This window comes from Eleutherodactylus coqui, chromosome 7, assembly GCF_035609145.1.
Source record: "Eleutherodactylus coqui strain aEleCoq1 chromosome 7, aEleCoq1.hap1, whole genome shotgun sequence".
Lineage (NCBI taxonomy): Eukaryota > Metazoa > Chordata > Amphibia > Anura > Eleutherodactylidae > Eleutherodactylus > Eleutherodactylus coqui.
In genome coordinates this window covers 130,050,316-130,077,192 of record NC_089843.1, presented here as the reverse complement: position 1 = coordinate 130,077,192, position 26,877 = coordinate 130,050,316, and the positions used below count along the sequence as shown (strand labels likewise).

At 44.8% G+C, this 26,877-nt stretch overlaps 1 protein-coding gene across 1 annotated transcript; it reads left to right on the top strand.

The window, feature by feature from the left end:
- The first annotated feature begins 10 nt into the window (after nt 1-10).
- ABCE1 (ATP binding cassette subfamily E member 1) lies at nt 11-25,732 on the top strand. Its single transcript, XM_066573684.1, has 18 exons — nt 11-186; nt 2,169-2,307; nt 3,790-3,875; nt 4,508-4,605; nt 9,376-9,493; nt 11,335-11,472; nt 11,928-11,997; nt 13,397-13,493; nt 13,650-13,739; nt 17,446-17,567; nt 18,362-18,583; nt 21,318-21,377; nt 21,565-21,623; nt 23,633-23,743; nt 23,832-23,974; nt 24,100-24,222; nt 24,295-24,406; nt 25,307-25,732. Exons 2-18 carry the CDS (start codon nt 2,205-2,207, stop codon nt 25,352-25,354), a joined length of 1,800 nt encoding a protein of 599 aa, XP_066429781.1. The 5' UTR covers nt 11-186; nt 2,169-2,204; the 3' UTR covers nt 25,355-25,732.
- Nucleotides 25,733-26,877: the final 1,145 nt, after the last annotated feature.

Sequence of the window (26,877 nt, the reverse complement as noted above, 5' to 3'; positions counted from 1 at the left end):
GGGGGTAGCCGTGGCGGCCATCTTGGCCGGTTTCTCTTCGTGTGCTTTGCACGCTGCTACCCGGGGAGTAGTGTGAGCGTTACAGCTGAGAACAGGGGGGAAGAGGCGCTCGTCCGACGTCCCTCCCTCTCCCCACCAACCGGCACCTGCCTCCTCAGCAGCCGGCCCTCCCCTGCTCCTCCTCCGGTGAGTGCCGCCAAGGCCGCGTCCGCTCCCCGGTACACCGCGGCCTGTGCACGCCTCGTGTTGTAGCAGGAGCAATGGCCGCTCCGCCCGTAGTTGTGTCCACCATGTACTATAGGCCGGTGGTCCTCCTGTGTATGAGCCCTCCACAGCTGCTGGAGGACTACAAGTCCCAGCAGGGATGGGATCTACAGCACACCCTAGATGTGCTGGGATTTGTGGTTCCATATGGAAGATAGCGCCACCAGTTGCAGGTCAGCTTGGCCCAGCAGCGTGCGCCCGGCGGTTTGGGGGCGGCTTTATAACAGCTGGCCCAGAAATTGTCGTTCCTCCGCCACAATCGCTCGCAGCACGGAGGCGAACCGCGCTGCCAATCTCTCTTGGCCTCCGTTGGTAAACAGGCGTCTTACACGGGACAACAGCCTGGCTTTTTTTTTAGGTGCGCTAAAAGCAAAGCGATTCCGCCAAGTGCGCGACTCTCCCCCAGCCGTCCGTAATGGCAGATAGGACAGATTAGTCAGCAGCTGTCCGCTCGGGCTGCTCTCCTTTAAGCGGGTGCCGTCGCCGTTAGCGCGCTCGCTCGTGTTCAGCTTGATTACACAGGGAGATCAGCGTTATGGCGTTAAAGTGCGCAGCGATCCGTCTTTCGTATTCGCTGTAGAAGTGACGAGCAGCCATGGTTTCCAAGCTTGTATAAGACGAACAGCGAGCCAAAAGCCAGCGATCCTCGCTCAGTCGTTGGCGTACGTTTTAGACTTTTGCGCGTTTGAACAATTATCGTTCCAACTTAGGCCGCCTGCAAACAGGCGGATTTTTGCTGCGGAATCCGGAGCAGGCGCCCGCCTCCACGTGCCGCAGCAAATACCGTCCATAGCATGCTATAGAAAAGTAATTCTTACCGCACACGAGCGGAAACTGATTAGAGGAGAAATCCCAGCATGCTCCATTCTCTTGCAGTGTCCGCACAAGCAGCTTCCATTGACGTCAATGGAAGCCGTCCGACCATTCGCCATTGACATCCGCCACGACTATTCGCAGTACAGAAAAGGACAGGTATGCAGGGTCGCTGCTAAGGGGGGTTATAGGCCATTGCAGGTGCCTATAAGCCCTCCTAATCAGACCAATGGATCCTACAAGGGTAAATCGTTGCCTTTCCTCTGAGGGGTTAAAGAGGTAACATGTAGCTCAGTAGTAGGTCAGCAGCAGTAATCCGGTATCTACCGGAAGCGGACACCTGTGGTCATGTTTGGTATTACAAGCAAAGGCCCCATTGTGGTGAACGAGAGCTTTGCATGCAATACCAAGTCTGACCACTGCAGTTGAAACAGAGCTGTCTGTTGTAGAAACCAGCTGATTGCATGAGTGTACTGGCCCTGTAAACAGTACGGTGGGCCACAAAAAAAAGTAGCCTGTCTCTGACAAAACTGCCACAAGAACGAGTGAGTGTATAGTTTTTCCAAAGCTTTAGTAATTTACCTACGTGTTGGCTGATACTGCCTGCAGCTCTTCAACGGTGACACTGCCCACAGTGTTTGTCATGTTTCCTTGAGTTCATCCAGGATGTGTGTAGTATTGGTGGACTTTTTCTGCTTTAAATTTTCCCAACTGATCAAAATCGCATGCGGACAAGTCCGGGGAACAGGGGGCCATAGTAAAGAAGTCATCAAATAGAACATATGTTTTTAGCAAAATTCAAAATGTCCTAACAGCTGGTGTGGATTAGGCCTAATTGGAAAGTCGCACAAAGCTCTAACCATCAGGATCTGGTTCTTGGTAGTACACAATGATGATGGGCACTGGCCCGGAAAAGGTGCAGTTAGAAGCTGGTGGCGATGCCTGAGCACCATTCCTGTAGTGGTCAGTGGAGACATGTATTGACCATCTACACTTAGTTATGCACTCAGATTGCAATTATTTTTAAAAACTAAAACATTGTATTAATATTTAGCATTTATCGCTTTTTTTTTTTTTTTTTTTTTTTTTAGGTTTAACATTATTGCCTAAAACAGCCAACACTCAAGATGGCGGACAAACTGACAAGAATAGCCATTGTTAATCATGACAAGTGTAAGCCAAAGAAATGTCGTCAGGAGTGTAAGAAGAGTTGCCCTGTTGTGAGAATGGGTAAGTGTCCTGAAGAGGATAGGATGGTCCGTGTAATTGCTATGCCTTCTGATTGTCCTGGGTGCTCTGCTGGCAGTGCCCTGCTTGGCTTCCATAGCTCTCTCTAATGCCATCTTTGACTGGGATTGACAGCTATAGTCCTGATGGAACGGCTGGGATCAGAGACACTCTTCCATGGCTTGCGGTTGATATGGAGCCTACGTAAAGACCCCCAGGGCTTTGATTATATGCTTCTACTAGAATACACACATTCCAATACATTACCGTTACAAATAATGGATCAGGCACTTAAGCCCCCCCTAGGAGTATTAAAAGGTGACACAACTTTCCATCACTTCACACCCCACCTGATTATCTCTTAAGCTCTGCTCGACTTGTATACATAGTGTACACACTTTACAGTTCATCCTTCTGTGTGAAACTGATATATGGAAATCATTAAACTTAGCAAAACTTCAGTTTTGGGTGAAGTTTCCCTTCCAAAAATATAATAAACACGTCTCTCTAAAACTTTTTTTTTTAATCGCCAAATATCCCAAAAAAACATGGGGAGCTGAACAGGTAGATACACTTGTGTGTGACATTTGTAATTTCTATTTAGTTTAATCTCTGGTCATCTGGGTATAGGAGTCCAGTGGGCGGTCTCATTCAATCAGCCACAGGCTATTGTCTATAAATGTGCATACAGAGATAGATGCCAATCACTGATTAGGGCCAGAATTATACGGAATCGCTCCCCACAAAACGATCTCTGCTCAGTTCCCCGTAGCTTGCTGGTTACAGATCAAATTGCATGGTAAATGGGAAGGAGTTACGGTAAGTGTCCACCGGCCATCCCACGGACTTCCGCCTGACTGTGAATGGAGGCGGAGCGCGCTGGGGATTGTTCCGGCCCGCCTAGCTTCCTTCACAGTAAACATGCAGTCATTCATAGTTGAATGACTCCTGTTTCCATGGCTCAACAGTCCCTTGGATTTTAGTTCCGCTAAAAATCAAGCGACTCTGACAAGTGAGCGTTTGTTTTTTTTTTGGCTGGTGGCCGTGTGTACACAGGATGATTATCGCCCAAATTTGCTGTTTCCAACAATAATTTGAGTGGTAATTGGCCAGTGTAAGGCCCCCGCATTACAAAACGCAATCCTATGCAGACGGTCGTGATTGGTCCGCGGGAAACAAATCGCGGCATGTTCTATTTCTGTGCGGGGGACTCGCAGAGGCTCGCACAGAAATGTCACTCACGACGCGCCAGCTCCACTTTGCGCATGTGCCGGCTGGGCGGCAGCTGGCGCAGAGCAGACACGGAAGAAGGGGAGCCACACTGGTCACTGCGGGGCTGCGTGTCGGATCATTCTGTGAGAATTCCCGCAGCGGAATCCGACCTGGACGTCTGCAGGTGGCCATAATACCTTTTAATCTGCACGGTTTAGAGAAGCCCTCATGGTGAAAGTAAAAATGAATTGATTTTCTTTTTTTTTTCTCCAGGAAAACTGTGCATTGAAGTCACTCCTCAAAGTAAGATTGTATGGATTTCTGAAACCCTTTGCATCGGGTGCGGTATCTGCATCAAGGTGAGATGTTGACAAAAGGCTGAGCATAAAACGATAAGTTTGCACATGAGCCCAGTGGGGTTTTAGTGTACCGGTGTAATGTAATATGAATCGGTTACTGGAAGTGTATTGGGGAAATGCTGACAATGCAAGTCCATAAAATTCGATAGCAAATTCATGAAGGCTATCGCTCGAAGGATAAAAGGGCTTATATGGCTTGCCTAGGATTTGAAAAACATGGCTTTTTTCCAAAAACAGTGCCACACTTGTTACCGTGTATGTGGTAATGCAATTTGGCCCATACTCGCGTCTGTGGCGCGAAGCTACATTACTAGATACAACATGAGGGCAGATATAGTGCTGGTTCTAGAAAAAAGCAGCCGTGGCCTCCTAATCCTGAAAAAAACAAAAATCTTTTAAATTAAAAATGTGTAGTTCATGAGGCAGATGGCTCCCTACGTTGTGCAGCGGCCCAGGATGGTACTACAGGCTGAGTCCTATTTACTTTTAATAGGACTCAGCCTGCAGTACCAACCTGGACCACTGCACAATGTACGGAGCCATCTGCTTCCTGCAGTAAAACAGAAGTGGGACAACTACTTTAACTATTGAAATGTCACTTACTTACCTAAATGAATTTACCATTATAACAGAAATGCCCTTTTGGCGCCTTGTCCATTGTTAACCTGCCAAGCAACTTGGAGAAAGAAACCACCCACAGATATTGTGCCAATGCCTTTAAGCTTCACAGGTAAGCATAAGTCACTGAATAGCTGAAATCACTATTAAAACACATTTTCAAAGGGGTTGTATGAGATTAGGTCACAAGGGTCTGCTCCCCCTAAAGATAGCACTGCTCATTTCTGTGGGTTTTCTTGTATTGGGCTGTACTGTAATACCATTAACCAACCACCATGCCTATGGGATGAGCGCAGCCTTTTGCCTCATAACAAATGTTGCTGCATAACAGTAGAAAGCGCTATATCTGCAAATGTTCTGTGGTGTATAACGGTGTATGTAGAAGACTTTAAGGCCTCCTGCATAGGGGCGGATTTGCATTGCAGAATCCAGAGCGGGCGCTGGATTCTGCAGCAAATACCGCCCATAGCATGCTATGGCAAAACACAATTTCCTCTACATGAGCGGAAATCGGTTGCGGTTTTCCGCTTGTGGCAGAGAAATCGCAGCATGCTGCGATTCTGTGCAGCTTCCATGCGGACGGCTTTCATTGAAGTCAATGGAAGCTGTCCGACCCGCGGCCCTTCCGCAATCATCATTGCAGAAAGGTCATGGGATCCGCATCATCACTTAGCGACAGCGTGGCATAATCTGCACTGCGCATGTGCGCTGGCTGGCACATCCGCAGGGCAGATTATGAAGATGGCGGACGGGTACGCAGGGGTCACCGGCTGGACGAGTCAGATTCTGCTGCGCGATCCTGCATGCGGAATCCGAGCTGGCCGTGCGCATACAGCCTACCACCCTCCCCAATGCGCTATGTTGTCGTCCCCACTCATATGCTGCTTGGCATCATGAAGGCAAGCTGTTCTATGCTCCAGACAGCTTCTTCCCTTCATAGCATACTTGCTCTCTAGTTTCGGCTTAGATTTTATTGGGTAGGTTCATCTGCGCTCTCAAGTTTAATTTAAAGGGGTTGTCATTTGAAATAGCCCTCCCTATCCATGTGCCCTATTAAGACATGGACACTGCTTTACTTGTTCCCCACAATCGAGGACCTGGGTTGTCTATGCATTACACATTACATAGGTGCCCATTCATACTTGGCTACTCCGTTGATCACAGCTGACTGCTGAGGATGAGATAATAAGTTCTGCTGAGTAGCCTGTGGAGAGAAACGTCTGGGGAGAATGCCACACCTAGAATATGCTGTGTTATGATAAAAACGCCACTGGCCTCGGCATGATACTAAACTGCTTCAAAGCTAAACTTGATGTACGTAGGCATTTCTCAGCTTTGTCATTCGGAGGGGGGGGGGGGCAGCGAAGTTCTTGGGTATAGCTCCATTAGGAGGCGGATACTAAGCAAAGGAAGATTTTACGACTCCTACCAGCTATACTCTCTTGTAGCCACTTGGCTAAATCAGGAGGCAGACCTTCCTGCTGTAGGTCTTCAAAATACTGGAGTTCTTGGACTCTTTGGATTAACAGGGTGACACAATCCTACTGAAGAGGGACACTAGGGTTGCTACTAACTTCCCTGCTATGTCCCTATATCCCGAAGGCAGGGTGACACAGAATAGCCTTAACTTTTCTGTAACCTGCTAGCGAGGATCTTTTTGCTGAGACCCGTGGGCTCCCCTACCAAAGGTAGGTGAGAATCTGCAAATAAACTGGATTCTGATGCCTCGGCATCTGGCACTTTCCCTACACGAAAGGTAAGTATGAGGGCACTTTTTTTGAGTCACTTCCCATCTCCCTTTGCTGGTTCCCACTGTCCCAGGGTGGGAGGGGGGTAGAACTGCTCGCTGTTTTCCCCTACACCTGCAAGGTCATTTTCCTGGAGCGAGGGGTGGCTTTCTCGGGCTGCACAACATTACTAGAGAGTTTCGACTACTTTCCTGGCCCGGTGTTAGCTTCAATCGCTTCTGGTCACTGCGACCATATGACAAACTTCAGTGGCGCAGTACCTGCTCCTGGTCTGCCCGCGCCACTTAGGTGGACTCCTCTTCCGCTCTGCCGGTGCCACTTTGGTCGCCCTCCCCTTTTTGGCCGGACCACACTCCTCTGATCGGCTCCTTTTCTGTCCTGTCGCAAGAAGGAGGCGTGTCCTTCATATTTGCGATGCAAATGCGTTTGCCACTGATAGGCACTTACATCCGGCCTCCACTCAGTTGATCGAGCAGGACTTCTGCTACTAGCAATCGGTCCCACTTCCAGTTTCCTGCCCCTCTCATTCATTTATCTGCGGCTCCTCTTTTCTACAGGTTGGGAGGACATCCATGGTAGACACTCTCATAAAAGCCGCTTGAGACGTTCCATGTGCATGACCAAGGTTTCTCTCCCATCACAGACTCCTTTTCCTTCCAACGTCCTAGACGTTCCGTACTCATGCATAATTTGAAGAGGTCATGGTCAAGGAGTGGTCAGCACCGGATAAACATTTCATCAAGCCTGATCACTTTGATGTTATGTATCCGTTCCCCAAGGAGTCAATTAAAAGATGGTGGTCTTTACCATCGGTGGATGCTCCAGTAGCTTGTCTGTCCAAACACCCCTGGCAGATGCCATCAGATTACAGCACGATAGAAAGCTGTAATCCTTTGCCAAGTCCTCTTTCGAGGCAAGCAGGTCGGTCCTTTGCCCCCTTTTCTCTTCTTTGTGAGTTAGTAGGCCACTTCTGAATGAGCATCTTCACTAAGGTATCCTCTCCGGTGCCCCACAAGAGGAGTTAGCAGAGTTGGCTATTTGGCTCTCCCAAGCAGGCAAGTTCCTCTGCAAGCGTTCTCTTGTGGCAGTCCCTAACCTGGATGACCTACTGATAACGCTCCATCCCTCAGGACCAATAAGGAGAGCCTCAAGATGGCGCAGGACACTCTCTCAGGTGTGTCTGTTGGATCAATCCTCCAAAGTCCAATATTACCTCATCACAACAACTCACCTTTCTAGGCCTATTCTTCGACACTGTTCAGGTGAAGGTACAGCTTTCGTGGCACAAACTCTCTTCTCCAGCAACACGCCTGCTTTCTGTGGTCAAATGCACCCATTTTCATTTGCCAAGGCATGTGAGTTCTGGGGCTTATGGTAGCTGCAGCCTAGGCAGTCTCGTAAACGCAGCTCCACACATGCCTATTTAAACGGGCCATCCTAGACAGCTGGAACAGATTGCGGGAGTCCCTGGATTGGTCCTTGAATCTTCCTCCGTTGGTCCGTCGTTCCCTGCTTTGGTAGCTGATGTCACCTAACCTTTCTGAATGAAGGTCCTTCCTCCCTACTATGCTGGAAAATAACAATTGGTGCCAGTCTCTTAGGCTGGGGGGGCAATGGTCCAACTCGGAATCGTCCCTCCAGCTAAACATACTGGAACTCAAAGCCATCCGCCAGCCCCTGAACAGCTCTTCACCTTCATTTACATCTGCTACATTTGACAGCATGGCTGTTGAATCCTCAGTCTACAAAGTGCAGGGATTCCCAGACCCTGCTGTTCAGACTTGAAGCCAGGAAACTTTCCTCCATAGGCTGTGGAAATGCTTCTGATGGACGAGCGAAATCGCCTTTAACCCATGCTGTTTTCGGTATCCAGAATCCTGTTTGTCCTTCAATCAGGCATGGATTTGGGCTTGAGCCTCAGTTCCTGAAAGGGTCAAGTCTTCACCCTTACAGTCCTTTTCCAACTCCCTCTGGCTTACAAATCCACGGTGCGTACTTTTCTTCAGGGAGTGGCACATGCTGCTCCTCCTGACCATCTCTCGACAGCACTATGGGACAATTTAGTCTTGGATGCATTTCAATTATCTCCCTTCGAGTAAATGCGTGACATTTCCCTTCGTCAGCTATATTAGAAGGTACCCTTCTTGGTACCCAACACTTCCATTTGCCACGTCTTCGAGTTTGCCGCGTTATCATGCAGATTTCCCTTCCTTGTACTTCATCAGGACAAGGCATTCCTTCGACCTGTTCATCCTTCTTTCCAAAGGTGATTTCACCCTTCCACCTCAACGAGGACATCACGCTGCCCTTGTTCTGTCTAGAGCCTTCACAGACTACGGAACATCTGCACAAGCTTGATGTCGCTCATGCCCTAAGGACCTATCTTTCCTGTACTGAATCCTTCTGGTGCTCAGATTCTTGGTTCCTCTTCTAACAGCCCTCATTGAGGTCTTGTGGCTCGTTGGATCAGGTTAGCAATTACAGAAGCCTACCTTTCAGCTTTTTCCTCTCCTGCTGCTTGTGTACAAACTGATTTAGCGGTGTGGCTACAGGAGGGGTATAGCTTGTAGGGGCAGTCCATTCTTCCTTTTCTTAGTGTCTGCCTTCTAGTAGTAGGCACTATTCCTAAGGTCATCACTGTGTCCTCTAATAAACATCTAAGAAATGGATTTTTAACACACCTCATCACCCCTTGCGTTTGAAAACGCTGTTTGAAAATGTGGCATTTTAACTAGTGCCTGTGTAAGTCACCTTAGGCGTTAGTTAAAAAAAAAAAAAAAAAAGAAAGCTGCACTTTCAAACACGTTTGACAGCGTTAACACATCCCATCATTGCAATCGGTGATGTGGAACATTAAAAATCGCGAAGTTAGACATGCAGTGCTCATACGCTTGTCTGAGAAGCCACATTGAAGTCAATGGAGGCATTTTAAAACATTTTTAGCGGGTGTCAAACAACGTGCTAAACGCTGTAAAACATGCCTATCTTGAGAGCTGCCTTGGAAAGAGAACCTGCTGAAATATGGCAATTGGTCAGTACAAGTTAAATGGCAAAAAGTTAAAATGATTAATGTTTTTTCTTCATTACATCCCTTTAATAGAAGTTTACTGATCTAGCTAATTTTCTGTGTACAGGTTGCCTATACCCCGGCCTGGTGAGGTGCTTGGATTAGTTGGCACCAACGGTATTGGAAAATCAACTGCATTGAAAATTCTGGCTGGAAAACAAAAACCTAATCTTGGGAAATACGATGTAAGAATATTAGTTTGTTCTGTCTTCTTGTTTCTGATGATCAACTTCAGGAACTGAGCAATACAACACCGATGGTCCTGAACAGAAGACTACCCCCTCCCCTGATGTCCATATGCCCCATGGGGGCCGGGTTTATCCTTATGAGACGACTCCCTTTAAAATTCTGCTTCCCTCTAGGCCTCATTCACACTGCATATTACACATGGATTACGCAGTACTGACACCCCATTGATTTGGATATTCAGACCTATAATTTTCACGCACATATTTACCCACGTAAAAAAAGGCCCATCAAAATCAATGGGATTGCACAAATATGCATGATGCATGCGTATTTACGTATTAAATCAATTTGGCCCGCTTCCATTTTTTATTTTTTTGCGCTTGTGAAAAACACAGGTAACCCTTTTCAATCCATTTACTTTCTCATCCATTCTCCCCAGCTCCAAATAAATTGGAGCTGGGGAGAAGGGATGAGAAAAAATAAATTCTTTCTTCACCCTCCTGATCCGAAAGAGTTCAGGAGGGTGCCGGTGGTCACATCACCGTCGGGGGAATGCGGAAGTATTACTTCCGCATTCTCCCTTCAGCCTCCCGGCTCGGCGATCACGTGACAGCTGGCACCCAGCGGTCACATGAACGCCGGGGGCGGAATGTGGATGTAATACTTCTGCATTCTGCCTTCCGCCTCCTGGCCCGGCGATCATGTAACAGCTGGGGTCAGGTGACAACCAGCGGCGACATGATTGCTGGGCGGAATCTCCGTGCATTACTTAGCGCTAATTGAGCACTATGTAATGTGTAAAGGAGAAGGTAGAAATGGTTAAAACCCTTTCTGCCTTCTCGGGGGTCCTCGATGAGGACCAGTGCAGGAGTGTATCTGCACCCGATGTGTCTGATGATCGGGTGCAGATGCACTCCTGCACTGCAGTGTCGGGCCTGTCCCGACATCGGAGCTGTGGAGGGAAATGATGTTGGGGCAGGCCCGACATTGGATTGGAAAGGGTTAATGTGTGCAAAGAAAGCGTAAACGGGGCGAGATACAGTGAAGAGGCTTAGTTTTGGTTTGAGAAAACGCTGCTTATTTTTGAACACATTATTTTTGGACACAAACTATATACGCCATGTGAATGAGCCCTCAGAGCTTGGTTACTGGACTACTGCTACACAAGTCACAGTAATGAGGTCACATCAGCCTCTCATTTCTAGATTTTACATTTGCTACTCTTCTACATCCTGCAGTTTGCAACTTTTGTGCACGTTTACAGACAGAAAATGCACAAGCATGTCCAACTCTTCCTTCCTTAATCACCACCTTCTGCCGAACCTTATTTATCTCCTATTACAATCAAACAGAGAAATGTGTAAAGAAATGTTCTCCATGTGTCTATGGAGAGTGACCATTTCTCACTGGCTGTAGGAGAAGCCTCATCCTCTGCCCTGTCTGTAGTAGAATAGAGATCCTACTCCGTTGGCAAAGTTACACCCCTCAGCAGTTCACCAGCCAAACATTGGACAAATCGGCTGGAGATTAATAGTCTACAAGACTATTTCAGGGATATGCCAATATGTTTTATATAAGCAACCAATCAATAAAATGAGCAAATGAATCAACCAATCATGTGATCCAATTTACTTTGGGCCAACTTTGTTGCTTAACTGTCAGCAAGAGGGAAAAATGTAAGAATTCTGCAGATGGGAGGTGAATGTGATCACACGGTTTTGGTTCAGTGTGAGCAAGTTGCTAATTTCCCATTAGCACACAAACACCATGTTGTATATAACTTTTTGGACATGCTCTTGTGTTACATATATTGCATGACTTATTTCTGTTGTAATAGGATCCTCCAGATTGGCAAGAAATCCTCACTTATTTCAGGGGGTCGGAGCTGCAGAACTACTTCACCAAGATTCTGGAGGATGACTTGAAAGCCATTATTAAACCTCAATATGTGGACCAAATTCCAAAAGCTGCAAAGGTTAGATTCCCCTAATTAAGTGCTCTTAATTGTTTTCTTTTCATATATTTTCATTTATTACATGTTAGACCTAAATCCGCAGTGAAATCTGCATCATTTTATCATTCTGTTAATGCTGTGAAAATTCTCACCATAGTTTATATAGTGTGAATTTTACCGCACATGGATTTAGAAATCCACATTGCAGAGAAAAAAAAAAATTGACATTTCAACTATTGGGCCTTCGCATGTGGATTTATCTCATTGATTGTGGTTAAATCCATGTACATTAAAATCCAATGGCAGAACTCTGAGACTCGGCCTCAGAGTTCTGCTGCAAATTAAACTGTCAGATCCATGTTGGAAAGAATATGATGTGGATCTGAATGAAGGCCCGTGAATGAACATACCCTTACGGGCACAAATTGAGAGGATTTTTATGTAAAGGGTCAATTGTGGAATATTTGTTCTCGCAGGGCCCAGTGGGGACCATTTTGGATCGAAAGGATGAAACAAAGACCCAGACAATTGTTTGTGAACAGCTTGGTAAGTACAGCTGGGGAAATGGCAACCTGTTAAGCTGGGTGTAGACTGAAAGGAGTTAGCTGACTTTAAAAATGAAAAGCTTTTTTCATAACTGGGGGTCTGTAGAAACTGCTTAGCTTGCTGGGCTAATGTTTCCGTAACTCCCATAGAAGTCATATAAAACAACCCACTTGGCTGTTTCTATAATTCCTGGCCGCTGCATTTGGCTAAGCCAGGGGCATTAGGAACCATAACCCTAGAAAAGTGGGACTCGCACATTTCAGACTCTTATGACATATCTGGAGAATATGCTATAACAGTCCAGATGTGAATAGCCCTTTTACATTTAGACTCTATTATAGAATGCACTGTTGGAGCAGCTGAGCTTGCATGCTTATTTCAGGAGACGTTGGAATAAATGGCTGCCAGGCACCTTAGTTGCAAGTTGTATTAAGTTAATATCCAACCTGCCCCATTCTTCTTTCCCTCATTCTCTGCTGTTGGGACCATAGACGGACATAAGATTGTAACTAGTGCTACATCATTACCAGCACTACATTGTCGAGTTGTCCCGACAACTTTTAGAGCTAGTGTCTGATGTCAGCTGGTGGAAGTCTCCGCCTTTAATAAAGCAAATCAATGGACATGAAAAGGGTAATTAAGAAGGACCTGCTTACTCACAAAAAGAGACTTGAGTCCTGTGCTCACATGTGGCAGAAAACGTCAGCTACACATGTGTGAAAATCAGTTGTAAACGGACATGAAGCTCGCCCGTGGCTCTGTGCAAAGTTTTGGTTTTGACAGCACTGATAAGGAGGGAAAAAATAGTTCTGCATGCAGCTCTGATTTACCTAACGAAGTGACGGCCATCCGAAAGGACCGCTTTCTAAGTCGGTAGGATCCATCGGGTGACTCTGGTCATTTTACAATGGATCCAGCGGTGCTAGGTCTTCCACTAAAAAGGCACCACGCAGATGTAAACACAGCCTTAAGGCCGCTCTCACACCGGCCGCTTCTTACTGTGATTAGCATGTCCCAAGCGCCGCACTAATCGCAACACAACACTCCCATTGATTTCAGTAGGGCCTCACAGACCTACACTTGAACACAGCATTGCTAATGCCGCAACTTTTGAGGGCTGTCTGTTCTATTTTCACGTGTTTTCACTTTTTTTTAATGCACTTCATCACCCATTACAATCATGGGTTGCGTTAAAGAGCGCTGTGACATGTATTCAAAAATGCCGCTCGAAATCGCGGTAAAATGCAGCAGTTTCGAGTGGTGTTTAACTAAACGCATATGTGAGCACATTCTTTCAACTGTTATTGTTCTAATATTGAAATTCCCCTTTTATGAGTTTCTGAGACCACTTTTCTACCCCTGTATATCCTCTTAATCCCAATGTTGTTGGTTGTCACAGACCTTACTCATCTGAGGGATCGAAATGTGGAGGACCTTTCTGGAGGAGAACTTCAGCGGTTTGCCTGTGCTGTCGTTTGTATCCAGAGAGCTGACATGTAAGTAATGCAGATATTTATGTACTTGTTATAAAGCTTATGTGAAAAATACACTGGGCACCGGTGTGTGTGTGTGTGTGTATAGATGTTATAGAATACTTTGGCTGCTCATTTTTTAACCAAGCTTCACACATATAAATCTTTTTCTTCCCTCAGCTTCATGTTCGATGAACCCTCCAGTTATTTAGATGTGAAGCAGCGTCTTAAGGCTGCTATTACCATCAGATCTCTCATCAATCCTGACCGGTAAGTGAAGTATCCTGTTCATAAGTTTATTTTATTGATTCAGATTGAGAATGACAGAACTACAAAGCTGCTTTTTTTGCTATCGGTGTAGTCAGTCCAGCTTTGAGTCCAACGTGTAAGTCATTGGAGATGGGCCGGTCACTGATGAATACATCTGTTGGCTATAATCCTTTAAATTGGGTTGTGTAACAGTGCATCTCTTGCAACCAGTCTGTCAGATTTTTAGCTTGAGGCTAAATTGACACGGAGCTGATGTTAAAAAATGGGAAATCCCTAACTCCAGTGTTAAATATTGTTTTCCCCTTTAATTTATCTAAACAAGAGATAAAACGACACTTCTTCAGCCGATCATCCATTGTCCTCACTGATCACAAGGGAACTGGTGAAGACAGAGGCAGGCTGATACACTGAGATCTGTTTACCAAAAAGAATAGCCAAGCAAGAACTAAACCTTAGGGCCCTCTTACACAGAATGATTAGCAAATAATTGTTCAATCACGACTGATGTGGCCAGCAACTGAAAGATAATTAATTCACTTACCTTTCGTTCATTTTATGCAGGCATGAAAATAGTTTTGTTTGCCAGTTTGTGTAAAAGGTGATCGTTCAGTCGTTCACAAACCATTCCCAGGCATTTTTAGACTCGCGTGACAGACCAACGGGGAACAGAACCGGCTGCAATGAAAAAATGTAAACTACCCAGTTTCCCCAAATATAAGACCCATTCTGAAAATAAACCCTAGCCCAGTTTTCGGGGGGGGGGGGGGGGGGGGGGGGGGCTTGAAATATAAGCCCTACACCGAAAATAAGCCCTAGTTACACTGCATAGGGGAAAAAAGAACCCATTACCTAGCAGGCTCGGTCCGGGCCCCTCCTCTCTAGAGGTTCGGCGTGGTTCCCGCAGTCCTCAGCAGCTTGTAAAACATCACTTCCTGGTTACGGGATTCATAAATCACACCTCCAGGAAACGATGGCTGTGATTGGCTGAGCAACGGTTCAAGAACCAATCAATGCAGCGCTGTAGAAACCAATCACAGCCATCGCATTTGTTCATCCAGCACTGCATTGATTGGCTAAGCAGCAGACGAAGAACCAATCACAGCCATCACTTCCCGGAGGCGGGATTTATGAATTCCGTAACCAGAAAGTGGTGATTGAGCAGCCGAGGACTGTGGGTAGCGCGTCGGAGCTCTGGAGAGTTGTGGGAGGAACCTGGACGGAGCCTGCTATGTAAGTATAATAAGACCTGGGTGCCTTTTTTGGGGGGCAAAAATTAATATAAGACGGGGTCTTATTTTCAAGGACACGCGGTACTAGCTCTGCATGGAAATGGACATCTTTGGAAAGCAAACTAATTGTTTGCTCATTCCAATGATTAATTGCTCTGTGTAAAAAAGACCTTTAGCCATTATGCAATATAGAGATACAAGATGGATCTCAAGTGATTGCCTTGATGACTGGGATTTGCTCCGTGCAATTTAAATATTCAGTAGCCGGGTTTCTGACAGCATGTTTTCCCTGCTGAAGCAAACACACACTGTTGCAGAGCACACTAAGTACATAGCTTCTGCATCAGTCTGTCAGGCCTGGTCAAAATTCTAAAAGAGTAGCTGCACTTTTAACTAACTTTTGCATGTCAGAGACTTGTCAAAAGTTTTGATCAGTGAGGGTCCCGCTGCTGAAACACCTCCTGATTGCTAGAACTAGGAAGCTGCAGCGCTCACCCGAATGCTGTGCTCCCTCGGCTGTCTTCTTTGCTTTTTGGCTCCTCCTAGCAGCTGAAGACTGCCTCATACAGGTGAATAAGAAGCTTCCATACACCTTTTATGAAGCAGTTTACAGCTGCCAGGAAGAGCCAAAAAGCTGTGAAAATGGCTGAGGGGGCACAGCGCGGACTCCATTGATCAAAACTTTTGACATTTCGCTGGCATGTTAAAAGTGCAATTTCTCTTAGGCTGGGTTCACACTGGGTGTATTTTCGTCGGAAATCTCGCGGTTTGGCCGCAGCAAAAACCGCGGGAGAACCGCCGCGGTCCGGCCGCATGCTTTTCCGTTGCGGCCGGCTCTCCCATAGAGGAGAGCGCGGCCGTAACATAAACAAAAAACCGAAAGTAAACAGACATGCAGCCGCGGTTTCAACTGGATTTACCGCAGCGGATTAGCCGTCCCGTGTGGACGAGGTTTCTGAGAAACCTCGTCCACATGGCTGGCTAATCCCGAGATTAGCGGCCGCGGACGGTTTTGCCGCGGGCGGATCTGCTGCGGCAGAACCGTGGCAAATCCGCCCTGTGTGAACCTAGGCTTAAAGGTACATTTGCACAGGGTGGAAATGTAACAAAACCGCACCATTACTGTACTGCAGCAAATATATTTATAAATAAGATGCAATTTCTAGTAAACGTGTATTTTGAATCGCTGCTTCTGCTTAGATACTTGTTAATGCCTGCAGTTTGTGGGGGGGCGTCCGCAGCAAATACCATCCATAGCATGCTATGGAAAAACGCTTTTCCTGCAAATTTCCAGAAGCTAATTGTGGTTTCCACAAGCAGAGGACAAGGCACAGCATGCTCCATTTTTGCGTGTATGGCTTCCGTTGAATTCAATGGATGCCGTCCGCAATTAACATTGAGAACAGGTTGCGGATTCTGCGTCCTCGCCTAGCGACGGCGCGGTAAATGTACCTTACTTTGCAGCATATAAGACGACTTTTTAACCCAGGAAAATCTTCTCCAAAGTCGGGGAGGCGTCTTATACACCGAGAATACGCCTTAAGAAAAAAAAATCAATACTCGCCTCCCACGGCGCTCCTGCAGGTTGTCGTTCCCTCCTCCACGCCGACAGCATTTCTTTTTGGTTCTGGGGTTTGAATGCCCCGCCTCCAAAAAGCTAATGCTCTGAATGGCTAACTCAGCGCAGTGTCAGCCAATGAAAGCTGGCACTGGGTTAACCAATCACAGCCATTCAATGACATCATTGAATGGCTGTGATTTGTTAACACAGCACCAGCTTTCATTGGCTGCTGCCGCGCTAAGTTAGCGAATAAAAGCATTAGCTTTCTGGAGGTGGGGCATTCAAGCCCCGCATCCAGAAAGCAATGCTCTGTCAGCATGGAGGAGGGAGCGACAGCCTGCAGCAGCGCCGCGGGAGGTGAGTATTTATTGATTTTTTTTTTATTTATTTATTTATTTTTTCCCCTTCTCCAGCATATTACTTGTTTATAAGTAAACAGTTGGGGGTCCTCTTATACGCCGGAAAATACAGTAAATGTGAGAAAAATCTGTACTGCGCATGTCTGACAGCGAGTCGCTGGGTCCATCCGCAGTACAGATGAAGTGAACATACAGGTAATGCACGGACACCGTTGCTGTCGGGGTCGGATTCCACTGTGGGCTCCCGCATGCCGAATCAGTCTCTGCTGTGTGCAGGCGCCTAAGTATTTCCTAACTACTACATGTGATCTGAAATTCCACATTTGCCTTTTTAAATGTGCAAATGTATATAAATGCAAAATATTTATTTTTTTTAATCGGGTAGCTTATGAATGTTCACATAAAATGTTAGAATTAAATGAGTGCAATTATAAACTTGTGAAATAATGACTTGTGGGACAGCCCCTTTTAAATGTCATTATATGGAATAGTTTTATGTGCCTGCAGTGTGCTATATATGTTAATTTTAGAGACTGACAACAGTTTCTGCTTTGCAGTTACATTATTGTTGTAGAGCACGATCTGAGTGTTCTTGATTATCTTTCGGACTTCATCTGCTGCTTGTATGGTGTTCCAAGTGCTTATGGTGTGGTCACTATGCCTTTCAGCGTCAGAGAAGGTAGGTTTTGCTTTGAAAATAAGTTGCAGTAGTAGTTTGTGTTTGTGTTAGGCCCTATGTCCACTTGCGGCTTGGATTTGCGGAATCCGCACGGGAGATGCCATTTTCTCTGTGTGCGGATCGCCACGGATTCCACGGGATGGCTTCCATTGAAGTCAATGGAAGTCGTCATAGATGCGGCACAGCCACAGCTGTCATTTTGGCTGTGCCGTGGATTCCGTAGGAGAGCAGGACATTAAAAAAATTAAAATACTGTGCATGCGTCCAGCACGTCTGGATGCATCCAGCCGTGCTGAAGGGAAAAAGATCCGTCCGGCCCGGGGAGATCCACGTGCGAGCCAGGATGGAAAGAAAACATTTTTCTCCCTATGTCCGCGGGCACGCAGGGATTCTGCTGCGGGATTCAGCAGTGGAATCTGTGCATGCAAGTGGACATTGAGCCTTGGGCTATTTCATGTTGTGAACAGCACTTGCCTAAGGCCAGATTCATATGGGCACAACTTTTATTGCACAGCACACAGACCTCCATCTGTGTGCTGTCTGGTCTCCATGGTCTCTGCTCATTACGGCGTCCTTTTCTTGTCTGTGTGAATAATCATTCATGTGCATACCTTCATGGGCTATGATGGGGCCGTGCGCTGTCTGTGGAATACATGGACAACACAGACTGTGAATTATTCTTAAATGAGTTGTGTTGACACTATTTTCCATGCAATTGTTTTCGATGCCCCCTCTTATACGCTATAAGATTTGTCTCCCTATGTATAAGTATCTTTTCTTCTGCTCTGCACCAGGCATCAACATCTTCTTGGATGGCTACGTCCCAACTGAAAATTTAAGATTTAGAGACTGCTCTTTGGTGTTCAAGGTAGCCGAAACTGCCACCGAGGAAGAGGTTAAGAAGATGTGCATGTACAAGTATCCATCAATGAGGAAGCAGATGGGAGAGTTCCAGCTGAGGATTGTTGCTGGAGAGTTTACAGACTCTGAAATCATGGTGATGTTAGGAGAGAATGGTGAGAAGTATATGTGCGACAGTTAAAGGGGTTGTCCAGGCAGTGCTGGGATACACCGTGGTCGCAGCGGAAGCTGCTGCTCTGACCCTGGTGTAGTGGCCGGTATTCTTAATTGCAGGCGCAGCTCTGACTGAAATCAATGGGAACTGTACTGCCCACTACAGAGGTCAGAGCAGCAGCTTCTGCTCCAACTTGGTGTATCTTGGTTCCGTCAACGGACGCTGCCTGGAAAACCCCTTTAGGGTTATGTTCAGTCGTGGCATTTTCAGAAAATATATTCTAAAAAAATAGCAGAAATCCTGCGGCTCAAAGGCAGTGTGTGAACATGCCCTAATGAAGTGCATTCAAAGACTTGTACATTACATTCCCTACTAAAAGGAATTGTTCTTCCAGAAATCGTGCAGCTCTTGTCAATAGGCTGTCCCTGGTACTGCAGCTCCAACTTTACTTGAATGTATTAAAGCCCTGGTACCTTCTGCGTAACCAGACACAACAATATCAGAGCAAAGGAGCTAATAGGCACACAACATAAAAATATATCTAGCTTTCCAATGCAATAGTGTATATGCTAAGCATACGTAAAGCACGGGAATAAGGCCTGGCTTCACACCTTGACTTCTGGTACAGGTTTCATTTTGGCTCAGCACAATTTGGCGGCAGTCATTCTTGACTGTAGCTGTTCCTAATGAATTTTCCTCATGCGGGCCAAGAAAAAAAAAAAATGAGCACAAAATGTTTTTTGTATTATGCTTAATTGTAAAAAGGTCATTGAACTGGCAGCACCATAGTAACTATTCTACAAAATACTATTCTGAATATTAGGATCACATCCCTAATAGGAGTCGCTCCACCCTTCTCTTGGATTCTTGTATTCTGTCACATTCTCCTGCTAACAGGTGTGGTGCAATGTGGCTCTAACATGGTGTGATATAGTAGGATTGTGTCAGCGCCCGATGTCAGTATGGATTGGTCAAGCAGAGTGCATGCTGCAGCAAAAGGTATGGTAGTATGTTTCCAAGAGGCGGATATCATTAGCAAGTTGAAAATATTGACAACTGCTGGAGGAACTGCTTTTGAACCTCAGTAAGGGAGGAGGAGGATGATGTGAAATCCACTTTAATATCTTATCTGTACAACGTGGGTGTTGTTCCCGAAGAAGGCTGTAATCCATTTCCAAAATGCGTGGTACATACACTATGATTCCTGTTATGTTCCTCCCTTACCAAAGGTTCAGAAGTAACACCTCCAGACGTTGTCAGTCCTTTCTGCTTGAAGTTTGTGAGGCAGTACAGGGACTATTTGGAGATTTTCGACTGATGGATGACTGTGCATGAAGCTGTATTAGTCAGCTGACCGTTATGTGCTGTAGGGAGTTGGGCCCATAGGCTCAACGGTTTCAGGTGAGAGCATATCTATACTGGATATTCCACTTTGTCTTCCGGTTTGCCTACTAAATTTAGAAAACACACCCTTCTCTTTTATTCCCTTTTTCTTTCCTTGGTTGGAATCTAGCTACTCTCCAAGCGGCAGATGTCACCAGGTATCGTTTAACTAAACATGTCTTGTCTTTGGATATGCAGGGTCTCCTTCCCTCCAGACACGTAAGGGTGATCTACTTAGACTGGTGTATTATACATCAGTTTTCATCCAAAGTGCACAGGAGTAAAATACGCCAAATCTAATATAAACATGAACTGGCTCTTTCTTGCACCACACTTTGACCCCTTTGCGTGATCTTCAGTGGATGATTTTGGTGTCATTAGATTTGTGACATCCTCACCACTGCCGTAAAATCATAAAATGTGAGTTTGATACATTGAATGAGCTGTCAGGCCAGGTCAAAGTTGCTATGTTAAATTTAGTGCTGCTGTTGTGCTTCAGCCAACGGCGTAGCTAGAGAGTCAACGCTCCTTCACACAGGCGATAGCGATATTGGGCCGTGAATCACAGCCAGTTACATTGCGCTCGCAATCAATGTGGAAATGCCTGGATGCGAGGCGTTTTCACATAGAAACTGCCTCGCATCCCTGTGGGGCTGAAGGAATCCCCTGCTGCAGCTGTCGCAGCCGCGGCAGGTGATCGCGATGTTCTCCCATTGTTTTCAATGTGACCGGCGCTGCTGCCGCCGACTCCATTGCAGACAATGAGCGCTATCGCAAAAAGAACAAAAATGCTGTGATTTTATTTAATTTTTTTTATTAGCTGAATAGCATCACAGCACGGTGCCATGCAGGGAAACCTCACGAATATGAATGAACCCATTTTATGTTCGGGTAGCGAACATTGCGTCAATCTAGTTTATTAAAGGGCACATGCTTCATAATAATTTTGGCAAATGCACCAGAAAATGAAATTTAGCTGGCTCAGATTTGAACTCTAAATTACTCTATAAATTATAGTAAATTTTTGGGCAGTGGCTGGCATTGGCATCTTTTAAGCCCAACAACTTTTATTTATTTTTTTGCAAAATAGCATGAAGTCATAAAACTTTTGCACAAGTACGGCTTGTGCAAAACTATGCACCTTTTTTACCCCAGAGTTCCCCATATGCTGTCCTGTATTGCCCATTAATGTTTCTAGGAACAGATCGGGGACAGTCATTGTCAGAGCCGTCTCTCATCCTGCCCTGGGCAGCTAAGGCCTTTCAATTGTGAAGGGATTAAAATTCTTAATGTTATATACCTTTCTATGTATTTCAGTTACTAATTAAAGGTTTTATCATTTATTGCTATAGGGACTGGTAAAACTACATTCATCCGTATGTTGGCTGGGAGACTGAAGCCTGATGAAGGAGGTAAATGGGGAAAAAAACCTTGACACTTTGTTTTTCTCTCTATTCTATTGGTGCTTTCAACATAGTTGGTACTTTTACAGTATGTAATTATTGCCTCATGAGCTGTATAGTTTCTACTTTATTAGTAATCCATAGAACCTTGCAGAGAGCAGATATCTTACAGTGGGTAACTGTTTTTATGTTACAGGTGATGTACCAGTTCTTAATGTGAGCTACAAACCACAGAAAATCAGTCCAAAATCAACAGTAAGTATTTTTAGACATAAAACGGCAATAAACAGAGATGACTGTGACCATCTTGAGGTCCGCTTCTTGCTTACAAAGATGCACTTACAGTAGTGAGTTTCAGGCGCAATTGTACATTTCTGTTTGCATCGGCACTAAAATACCCAGCAGTTTTATCACTGATCAGATTTCCTTGTCCGTGTCATTGGGGGGGACATACCAAGACCTTGGGGTATAGCCCCTACCACTAGGAGGCTAACACAAAGCAAAGAAAGAGTTAGTCCCTCCTTCTTATTTGCATATATTTCCCAGAAGAGTATGCATGGCCTTATAAGTCTCCTCACAAAAAATTGCACCACTTGCATGCCTTGGGCAAATTGGTTCCCCTCATTATATATGTAATCCTTCTCCATGTCCTTTCTATGCCCTGTTACCTGTGGTGACTCTTATTGGATTGTCCACTCTCTTCTGCTAGGCATCGTTCCAACTTGACAACTCAGATCCTGGACCATCCAGGCCTCCATGTTTCTGATATCCTGATTACTTTCCACCAAGACTACTTCACTCTCCACTTACAATCATCATCCTGCAACTTCAGATCACCAGCTTACCACTCATACACCAGGTCTATTTGGTGTCTATTACCTGTTTGGGTCGATTGCATAACCCCTCAGTAATGGCTTGCTTAGGTAGTTGAAAGCCCACAGCGACGAGCTTATGCTGCAGATAGTTAGCATCCAACAGCAGATAACATCCCATGGTTCAGCTCTCTTGACCTGCTACATTGCAAAAGTGGAGAACTGAATGACCGTCGTCCATAATCAAGAACAGATTAAATCGGTGGATCAGCTCTTCTCCCCTTCATAAGGTTTAAGTAGGAAGGCTCGTTTTCGACTTTGATTCAACCATGGTCTTGCTTTCCTTTTGGCTACTACTAAGAAGAGATGCTTCTACACTTTGTAATAACGATATCTCACAACTCCACCGTCAGGTTGGCTACAGGAAAAAAAAAAGGAATAGTAGTTCATAAAATGTGTATACTTTTTAGCCTATCTATTATCTTGCCGCATGGGGGGTGTTGATGGTTCCAGAATCTGCTGGTACAACATCATCCGCTCTGCCCCCCACTGTTCTTATCATCTTCCACTTTCTGATACTCTTGCCCTTCCACATCAGTTTTCAGCAGGGTGTACCTGTTGAAGGATAAAGGCTAAACCCTCCCTAATTGGTTCCACTCTACTAAATTTGCAGGTACTTCTTGACAATCGGCAACCTATTCTGCCTTCCTAGTGATAGAAATAATGAAGACTGAAAAATCCTATACAAATGTCCACTGGTGGCTGCCAAGTAAAGCTATCGCCTACTTGCGCCTTCCGGGAACAGGCTGTCCACACCACGTTTCCATTTCCTACTGCTTTTGAGTACTGATCTAGAACGTCCCAAGGTCTTGCTGTATTCTCCAATGACAGAAAGAAAACAGGATTTTTGTTACAAACCGTAAAATCCATCTCTCGTCCCGCTCATTGGGGGGAAGGCAGAACCCACCCAGTTGTTGCTTCTTTTCCAGGACTAGTGGTATCCCTTTCAAAAACAGCTTGCAATCTGGCCTGGTTTTTATCTACAAGTACTTGTTTTCTGGTTAGGGTTAGGTATTGATTGACTTCATCTAGTAATTCATTCTCTCCTCCTGATTCCATGCAAACTGATTAAGCCCAGCGCCTGCAGGAGGGGGGTATAACTGGTATGGAGCAACTGACTTTCTTTGCTTGGTGTCCGCCTCCTAGTGGCAGGAGCTAAGGTCTTGCTGTTTCCCCCAATGAACATGATGAGAAATGGACTTTAGGGTAACAAAAATCCTGTCTTGTTTTGTTTTTGTAAGATGTAAACTTTTTACATATTTAGCCACAGTGCCACTATGCTAATAGCACCCTGATATTTAAAATACAGCAAAACTGGAAAAGTTGCAAGTATGGTTCGCTAATGACTGCTATTCTAAGCAACAAAAATTCTCTTACGGTTTCTTTAAATAGGGATCTGTCCGTCAGCTGCTGCATGAAAAGATCCGAGATGCCTACACACACCCTCAGTTTGTTACAGATGTGATGAAACCGATGCAGATTGAAAATATTATTGATCAAGAGGTACGTTTGGGGGATATATTTTAATTCTGCTGAGAAAATGTCAGAAGAAACCAAAAAGCTAAAATTTCAGTTTAATGTGATCTAACAGATTCAGACTCTGTCCGGGGGAGAGTTACAGCGTGTGGCTTTAGCTCTGTGTCTAGGCAAACCTGCGGACGTCTACCTTATTGATGAGCCTTCAGCATATCTTGATTCTGAACAGCGTCTCACAGCTGCCAGAGTAATTAAAAGGTAAATTTAGAGTTAAACATTGTAGTATTACATCCAGTTGTAAAGGAATAAAGATGCCCTTTCCCTGCAACTAGTTACTGCTGCTTTGTTAGAGCCCCCATTTACTCTATGACTATCTATTGTAGATTTATACTTCATGCAAAGAAGACGGCTTTTATTGTGGAGCACGATTTTATTATGGCCACCTATCTTGCCGACCGGGTCATCGTGTTCGATGGTATCCCTTCTAGAGACACTGTGGCAAACAGGTAACGTTTCTACAATTACTTATCGTCTGACTTTCTTAATGCTGGTTTCTAAATATGCATTCTCTTCGACAGCCCACAAACTCTTCTTGCTGGTATGAACAAGTTTTTGTCTCAGTTGGAAATCACATTTAGGAGAGATCCCAACAACTACAGACCAAGAATAAACAAGCTTAATTCTATTAAGGTAAGAATGCTGAAGGTGCCTATTCAGCTCCATGCTGCACAAATTGCGCACCATAATTTCCTGACTAGAAAAAGCTTTAAAGATGTGGAATAGATTGAGCGTGAGGAACCTAATACTTGTGGCTTTAACCTGCATCACATTCGCAAAGAAATACAATATTTTGCCATCAGCATTGATATAAAGATGATATCACCATGCTAATAACAGATTTTAGAGCAAACCTGCTGCAGACTGTGACGGAACCCCGTAATGGGGCCGTTCACTTGTATTGTGAAACGGACACCACTTTGGGGTGCATTTTATAAGGTTTCAGTTAATTTGGAGTATAGTATCTTTTTTTTTAATTTTTTTTATAAGATTTGCTTTTGTATCGCCACATTCCAAGAGCCACAGCACTTTTATTTTTCCATTGACTGAGCTCTATGAGGGCTTGTTTTTTGCGGGATGAATTCTAGTCTTCATTGATTCAATTTTTGGGAACATATAACATTTTGATTGCTTTTTATTCCATTTTTTTTCTAGAGGCAAATTACCAAAATCTGCAATTTCAGCATGTGTGTTTTTTTTAACGGCGTTCACTGTGGAGTTTAAATATGTTAATCTAATCTTGCACACCCGTACAATTATGTCAATGCCAAATTTATATAGGTTTTAGGGGTTTTTTTATGTATTTTTTTATTTATTGTATTCAAAGACCCCTAACTTGACAGCATATCTTTCTAACAGATTATCTCTTGTATAAAGACAACTCACCCATTGCTTATAGCAAGTGCATAATCTGATGTAGATAAAACGAACACTTTCCAGAACGGAAATCGCTGCTGAAAGCTCCGTCCAGAAAATGTTTTTTAATTATTTTCTTTCTGCATCTGCTGATTTCAGTTTTTGCTTATGTTTCAGGATGTAGATCAGAAAAAGAGTGGAAACTATTTTTTCTTGGACGACTGAAGCAAATCGAATATCTTCAGCTCCCTCTAATAAATTAAGATTTACAGTGTGAAGCCGAGTGGCTTCTCTACAGACCCACAGGAATCTCTAACCCACTGCATTGTGTTACAGTATAAATGTAATGTGAACAACACAAACAACTGCCTGGTAAGGGAAGGGGTCTGTGGTTCATTCCTTATTTTTACACCAATGCAAAATCATTATTGGTTTCATCAAATATCTAATTTATTCATCAAATATGTTTCCCTACTTTTAGAGTCTAAGGAACTGTATTTCTTTAAAATATGGTTTATAAAATGCTGCCATTAGGAGTACAATCTTATTTTAAAGAACATGGACCTCTCGAGGTTTTGAAGAATAAACATCCACATGAAAGTGGCCTATTGTTTTTATCTGTTTCCTCTCACTTGATGGGAAGGTTCCCAGTAAAAAAGGGGAAGTAAACTGAGAAGAGTCGGAAGATGGAACAATACCCCTACAGTGCCACCTATTAGAAAACAGCATGCCAATAGGTGGTTCCATTTTCCCACTTGCATATTTCCCAGAGGAGCATGGATGGCCTTATAAGTCTCCTCACACCTACCAGGTGCTCTCCCTGAGGAGAAGCGATACTGTTCCTGACCCACGTCTATAGCCCTCTCACTAGTCAAACCAGAAACCTGCTGCACACTGATAAGGGGCAATTACCCCCAAACAGCTGTCTGTGTATGGTTATTCTGGCTTTGGCTCACAATTCCCAGTCATTGTTATAAGGCTTGTTAAAAAGTCTGACATTGATTTGCAGGAATGCGGTCTTCCAATAGTTATTAAATTCTGTCACACAGCATAAGGGAGAATAAAAAGTGGATAGTCAGACTTCTTTTGCTTCTGCTGAAGATAAGCAATTCCGGAGGTTTTTGTCCTATTTTTCTTTTAAGGAAAACCTGACCTAAACCTTATGGTATCAGAAGCAGTGTGGCCTAGATCTAAATACCTATTATAGTCTAATGCAGTGTTTCCCAACTACACACACATCCTTCCCCAACAGGTCATGATTGGAGGATAACCTATAGCTAGAACACTTGTGGCAATGACCATTACATTTCTCGTGCAGGAGTAGGGAAATTTTGAAAACCTGGTCTGTTGTGGGGGTCTTGACAATTGTAGTTAGTGAAACACTGGTCTAGAAAAAAAGGGCATCCAACCTGTGACTCTCCAGCTGTCGTAAAACTTTAATTCCCATGTACTCTTTGACGGCCTTCACTGATGGTTGGCAAAGATATTGAAACTACAGAAATTTTCCAAGATCCCTGAAAAAAGTTTCCAAAAACACATTCCCATAGTATACTCTTCGTGGAGAAACTGAACGAGAAGCAAATCCTCATTTATTAGTGTATCGTTCAGATTCCCGCTGGATGGAATTATCAGCCCGTGTAAAAGGGCCCTTAGGCCAGTCTCACACAGCCGGATTTGAATTACGGATTCTGCAATCGCAGTCTGTGCGGATGGTAATGTGGGCATGAAAAGGTGTGGACTTTCAGTGG

Excerpts from the sequence above, each read along its gene's own strand:
- ABCE1 (XM_066573684.1), top strand. The coding sequence starts at position 2,205 with ATGGCGGACAAACTGACAAGAATAGCCATTGTTAATCATGACAAGTGT. Across the intron at positions 2,308-3,789 it reads TTGCCCTGTTGTGAGAATGG|GAAAACTGTGCATTGAAGTC; the intron begins GTAAGTGTCCTG and ends TTTTTTCTCCAG. Across the intron at positions 24,407-25,306 it reads ACAAGCTTAATTCTATTAAG|GATGTAGATCAGAAAAAGAG; the intron begins GTAAGAATGCTG and ends CTTATGTTTCAG.